This window comes from Camelus dromedarius, chromosome 10, assembly GCF_036321535.1.
Source record: "Camelus dromedarius isolate mCamDro1 chromosome 10, mCamDro1.pat, whole genome shotgun sequence".
In the NCBI taxonomy this organism is placed as follows: domain Eukaryota; kingdom Metazoa; phylum Chordata; class Mammalia; order Artiodactyla; family Camelidae; genus Camelus; species Camelus dromedarius.
This window is the reverse complement of record NC_087445.1, coordinates 1802191-1807845: the sequence shown is the minus strand read 5'-3', so window position 1 is coordinate 1807845 and position 5655 is coordinate 1802191. Positions and strand designations below refer to the sequence as shown.

Sequence of the window (5655 nt, the reverse complement as noted above, 5' to 3'; positions counted from 1 at the left end):
TACACACGTGCTTTCTTTAGCTTGCCCAATGTAGGTATATTTTTAATCTGTTTTTTCCTGCTGATAAAAATACATGGTTTCTGCAGAGCAGGTTAAAATCTGTGTATTTATAACAAGAAGATCCAGAGAGCCACTCAGTGTCTCTCTCCTAACGCACCATCGGCACATTCAATTATGTCTTTAGAGCCCAATTATACATCCCAACTACTCCAAGTTAATGCATTAAAAAGAGAATGTTCTACCTTTACATATTCAATTAAAATTTATTTTAAAAGGTAAACTTTCATATATTCTTTTAAAAAATGAAAATTCAAAAGTCTTAGCGTTCAACAATGAGTCTTCAACATTATAAAGCTGTAACAGTAATTAAAGTAGTGATAATATTTTACCCTTATAAAAATGTCATAGAATTCACATCACAACTTGGATCCTCAATGATTCAAGTGTCTTATCTTACACAATAGGGGTTTGGGCAGTTTTAAGATAAAACTCCTCCAGATAATGCTGGTCTGAAGTCCTCTGTTGCCGCCATCCCTCAGCTCACACAGTGGGGTAGCTGGCTGCTGTCGCAATTCCACAATGGTTGTTCTCGTCTCTGGCCATTTTTACGTAGCCGTTCAAGCCCCATTCTGGACCCCAGCTGAAAGCACAACACGGTTTCCGTCTTACACAAAGAATCCAGTACACGTTATCTTCGTTAATAATGCTAACATCTAATACTTCAAATAGGGCTTACCACGTACACTATTCTAGGTTCTGTTACATACATTTAGACTAATTCCTGGGGGTACTTCTCTTGATTTTTTAAGACAGGAAATTGAAGCAGAACTGGGGTTCCAATGTAGCAGTCTGTATCCACTGGCTATACCTCATCTCAGTTAAAGAACTTAAACCGTGAAAACGGATCCTTACGACCCTCAAAGACCTCTGAGAGCTGGGAAGTACAATGCAATGGCAGGACATCAAATGAGGATAGGAATGATGCACAGAGGCCACCGGACCCTTGGACAGCCTTTCACACTTAAAGAATTAGCAGAGGCAGACGTCGCTGCCCACTATTCCTTGTTCAAAAATTAGAGACAGAAAAAGGAAACCAGCCCTCAAGTCTACAGGTACAAAATCCTTTATCTGAAACCCTTAAAGCTAGGTGTGTTTTTTGAATTAAGAAAACGTTCCAAATTTAGAAATGCAATGTCACAAATACGTAATAATACCCCCAACAAGCTTGCTACAGAGTCTTATAATCACACATGAGCATTTCTACATTTACTCGAAGTGGGAGAAAGACTTCTGGGATTTCCAAATTGAGCTTTTTTGAACCTGAAATCAAATGTTGATTCCAAACAAGGATTCCCTTTTCAAATGAAAACGTAACATTTGGACTTTTATACCTGTTCTTGACAAGCCAAAATTTATTGTTATTTGAATCTGTTCCTTCAAAGCCATAGCCAACCACCAAAACACCATGATCCAGGTCCTTGCTGCTGCAGTTGGGCTCGTAATAGATGCCTGGGAGAGGAAAATTCAGTGTTGGGGTAAGGAGCTCCAAGACCCAAGACAGTAACCCACCTTTATCAACCAGTTAAGGGAGCCATCTCAAAATCCAGTGAAATGTCATAAGTAAATTCCAAATAACACTTAAATATTTGCCAAAAAATAGTAATGGCTTATGAAAAGGAAAAAGGAAAACTCAGCTTACTAGAAATTAACAAAATCCAATGAAATCTTAGATATATTTGCTACTTAAAAAAAAAAAAAGATTTCCCATAATAACCTACTTATCAAGGCTAAAGTGATTTAGGCATTCATCCACCAACTGCTCATATTAATTAGTATCATACTTTCTACTCCTAGACGGCCAACTAAGAGAACAGCACAGAACAACAAAAAAATACTTGAACCACAGGGTTCTTTATAGCTCTGACTACAATAGTAAAAAATCTTTGGACAAAGGATCTAACAACTGGAGTACAGTTACATAAACTCAGTTATATATATAGAATTAATTACAGTCATTTAAAAATATTTATGAAGAGTCTGTCATGAGAAAATGCTTACGGTATGACAAATGGAAACATCACTGTGGTTAAATGCATACACTCAAAACTCTATAGTCCTAGAGAACAGGACCCCACACCACAGTCAATCATGGTGGTGTTTTCCAATTTTGCCTGCCTGAATTCCTACAATAAAAGACAAACACCTACCTGATTTATAGAACTGGAAGGAGGAGTGGCCTGCATCTATAGCAACAGAGATGGGCCCCACACTTGCCACTGCCTTCATTAGGGCCTTCTCCCGCTGAGGGATGTCCACGAAGCCAGTGTCATTGGCAGCAGAACACTCCGGCCTGTAGTTACAGTTGTTTGTATCCTTTTAAAGGTAAACAGAAAAGACACTTGATGACCACCACCCACCTCCTGGGGAGCATGGATTCTAGGACCACAAGACTCAGCAGTGAGAAGTGTGCAACGGCTGATAACTGATAATGACAGCTCTGACAGTTTGCCTCTAAGCTGTGAATGCTGAATGAGGTGTCTGTTATCTCTGAAAATGTTCAACGTTCAAAAGCAGAGCTGGAATGACAAGAAAAGGAGCTATTTTTTTTTTTTACCCTTGCAAGATATGGATAGGATTCCTCTGAGTCCAGGCCTCCGTTGTCCTTAACATACAGGAAGGCATTATCCATTAGGCCACCATTGCAGCCTTCATTGCCTTGAGCCCGAGAGCAGTCCACCAGATTCTGCTCACTCAGTGAAACAAGTTTGCCAGTTTTCCGGAACATCTGGCCTTCAAGGGCGCCAGTGGCACTGAAAGCCCAACAAGAACCACACTGACCCTGAGAAGAAAAAAGTCATCAGTTTACAAGACACATACAAACACTAACAGTAGCCCATGGACCTAAGTACTCTTAAGAAGATATTAATCTGAATACCGTCATACCTGATTCTTTATGGGAGTTACATAGCCCTTCTCAGTCCAATCCACAGATTTGGGGACTTCAAGAAAGAGAGGTTCACGGAACATCTTCCCCTTCCCCTTCCCCTTCCTGTGCTTCTGGTTTTGAAAGCCATTCATCACCTGCCTAAATTCTTCATTGGTCTTGAAGGAAAAGTAAATAAAATGTTCAAAAAGCAAGAGGTTATTGTTCTAAAGTGCTGAGGAGAGGATGCACAGAAACTCATGCCACACACTCACCATGTCACCAAAGGCATTCATGGCCATGGTGAAGCCATGTCTCCCTCCGCTGTACTCTCGATTGTGCAGTTCAATCATTTTCATATTCTTCTCCCACACTGCTCTCCTCCATCCTTCTTCATTCTAGAGGCAAAACACACAACTGATCACCTTGATTTCTACTTAAAACCCAACCCATGCTCACCAAATGGATTTAAAGACAAACTACTATCAGGGAGGGGTTTATACTTCTGGAAACTGTTCTCCAAGCTCTGACCCAGGGATACATGCCGATGCTGTGCTCAGAAACAGGTGCCATTAAATTACTGCCTTGGTAAAAGCTGACTTCCAGAAACTACTCTCTGGCTAGAGACTCCAACAGCACGGATCATTCTCTGTGGGGGTCCCTCTGGACATTTTCAGATGTTACCAACCATGGCATATAGTCTCCTGTGTGTTGCCTTCCACTGGTACCAGTGTGCATCTAAATTTCGATCAAATTTTGGAGTAGCCGAGGCTATTCCCAAGCATAGGGCAGTCAGGAAGAGTGAAGGATTCATGTTTCAAAAACCTAGGAAGGGAAAAGAAATCAGTATTTGATGAGGCCAATTCTTAAAAAAAAAAAAAAGCCGTCTAACTTTCTCCTGAGATGTTACAGCCAGTATGGTGGGGTAAAAACATTGAAATGATCTTCCCAAATGTTTACAGAAAGTCTGCGGCTAAGGACATGGGTGAAGAAAAAGAGGGCAAAGACTTACAAAATGGAGGTATTTGATTCAGCCATCAAAATGGAAAACAGGCGCACACATACTGTAGGAATCAAGACAGGCTTCTTTTTAAGAACGCAACGATAATTTAGGTTTTGGTAAGGGTCTCTGCCGTACCTTAAGGGTCGGAATTTTAAAGCAACAACTGGGAAACTGTTGATCTAGGTTATTTACTGAAGGTACGGAGGTGACCCGGGACTTTTATTTACCAGGACGCTTGATCATAAGTAGGGGGACATGGATTCCCAAGAGTTTGGTGGCCACCTCACACCTTTCTTCTTAACTACTTTCAGGAGGTGAGATACGCCTTTGAATGAATCTCCGCTACTTTAATTGAAACCTTTCTGAAACGCCTTCCCAGGAGAAGGTGGGCAGGAGTGCACCCAGGGCTCCACTGTCCCTACGCGTGTCCTGTGTAGCCCACCCCCATCACCTCCCCCACAGCGGGCACGCGATCAGGCGGCACGACGGCGCCCAGAGCCCCGTTTTCGCGCCCACACACGGCCTGACTCCCCCGGGGCTCACTGAACCCGCGGGGGCCGAGCCGGTACCGGCGCTGCAGGCGGGGCCGGGCCAGGCCAGGGGCGTGCCGTCCTGCTCCCAGGGGATGTTTACGGCGGCGCACGGAGTGACCGGGGGTCAGACAGTCGCGGCCGACCCGGACGTGTGCCGCCACCTCCCGCCGACCCGCCTAGAACCCGCGGGCGGTCTCAGCTCCGCCCTGGGTTTCCCAATCGCCCTTCCCTCTTCCCCGGCTCGAGGCAGCGCCGAACCAGCCTCAGCTCCCGGCGGGCAGAAGCTGCCGTTCCCGGGGGTCGCGTCTGCCCACCCCCCCCCCCACAACCCCCGCCCGCGTCCCTGGATATCCCCTCCTCCAGTCCTCGTCCCTGACCGGCCTCGTCCACAAACTGGGTCGCTGACCTGTGGCTGCCACAGCTGCGCAGGCGCACTCCGCGGACGCACGCAGCTGTCCAGAGGTCGCCGAGGCCGAGGTTCTGGCCGGGTCGCGACTGACTCAGCCTTTAAGGCCCCGCGTGGCAGCCCGCCCGGCCCGGCTCCCGCCCCCGCCCCCACCGCCTGCCCGCGCCGCGATTGGCTGAGCTGGACGGTGGGCGGAGCCTCCGGGTGTGAGTACTCCGAGCGCGTGACGCGATTCTGCCCCAACTCGTCCCCGGGAAGGCCTTGCCCGCCTCAGTGGAACCGAAGACTGAGAGCTCGGGCCCCCTGGGCAGCGCTGAGTGGGCGCGCCGGCGCCTCTGCAGGGACCCGGGTCAACCGGTTACCTCGAATTCCTGCGCCCTTTCCCGAAAAGAAGCTCACTGGGAGGCCCAAGTGGAATTTCACCGTAACCCCGCGCATCCTCTAGTCCTAGCGTTTTTGGTGAAAATCTCCGGGAGGGCTGAGCGCTGTCTAATCCTGTCTAGTGGTGCCCGTTGCTCCCACAGCGGAGGTGGGGCGGGTGGAGGAACGCGGGGCCCGCGGGCAGACGCGCTGGCTCCCGGGCGGAGGGTGATGCCCGCTGGGTTTGCGGAGAAGCCGAGCGGAAGGGCAATTCCTCAACACCCGTGACGCGCTGGTCCCGGCCCGGATGCCCGGAGGGAAAGGGGACCGATTGGACCGCTCTCCGGAGAAGGCGTGGCGTGTTCCAAGGCATCTGCTGCCTTCCCCAGTCAGGGGGCCTTCGCGCCTCACCCGCTTTTCTCAGAATCAA

General features: G+C 47.9%; 1 protein-coding gene across 2 annotated transcripts; it reads right to left on the bottom strand.

Annotated features, from left to right (window-relative positions):
* Nucleotides 1–243: 243 nt before the first annotated feature.
* LOC105084679 (procathepsin L) lies at nucleotides 244–5359 on the bottom strand. 2 transcript variants are annotated; one of them, XM_031447266.2, is made up of 8 exons: nucleotides 5228–5359; nucleotides 3612–3748; nucleotides 3199–3321; nucleotides 2944–3102; nucleotides 2615–2839; nucleotides 2208–2373; nucleotides 1392–1509; nucleotides 244–640 (listed from the first exon to the last, which is right to left on the bottom strand). In XM_031447266.2, the coding sequence occupies exons 2-8, from the start codon at nucleotides 3735–3737 to the stop codon at nucleotides 541–543; spliced, it is 1017 nt and encodes a 338-aa protein (XP_031303126.1). In that variant the 5' UTR covers nucleotides 3738–3748; nucleotides 5228–5359; the 3' UTR covers nucleotides 244–540. The 2 variants fall into 2 exon arrangements, with proteins under 2 accessions (XP_031303126.1, XP_031303124.1); XM_031447264.2 differs by lacking the exon at nucleotides 5228–5359 and adding an exon at nucleotides 4866–4993.
* Nucleotides 5360–5655: the final 296 nt, after the last annotated feature.

Excerpts from the sequence above, each read along its gene's own strand:
- LOC105084679 (XM_031447266.2), bottom strand. The coding sequence starts at position 3,737 with ATGAATCCTTCACTCTTCCTGACTGCCCTATGCTTGGGAATAGCCTCG. Across the intron at positions 3,103-3,198 it reads TGAATGCCTTTGGTGACATG|ACCAATGAAGAATTTAGGCA; the intron begins GTGAGTGTGTGG and ends TTTTCCTTCAAG. Across the intron at positions 2,840-2,943 it reads TAACTCCCATAAAGAATCAG|GGTCAGTGTGGTTCTTGTTG; the intron begins GTATGACGGTAT and ends TTTTCTTCTCAG.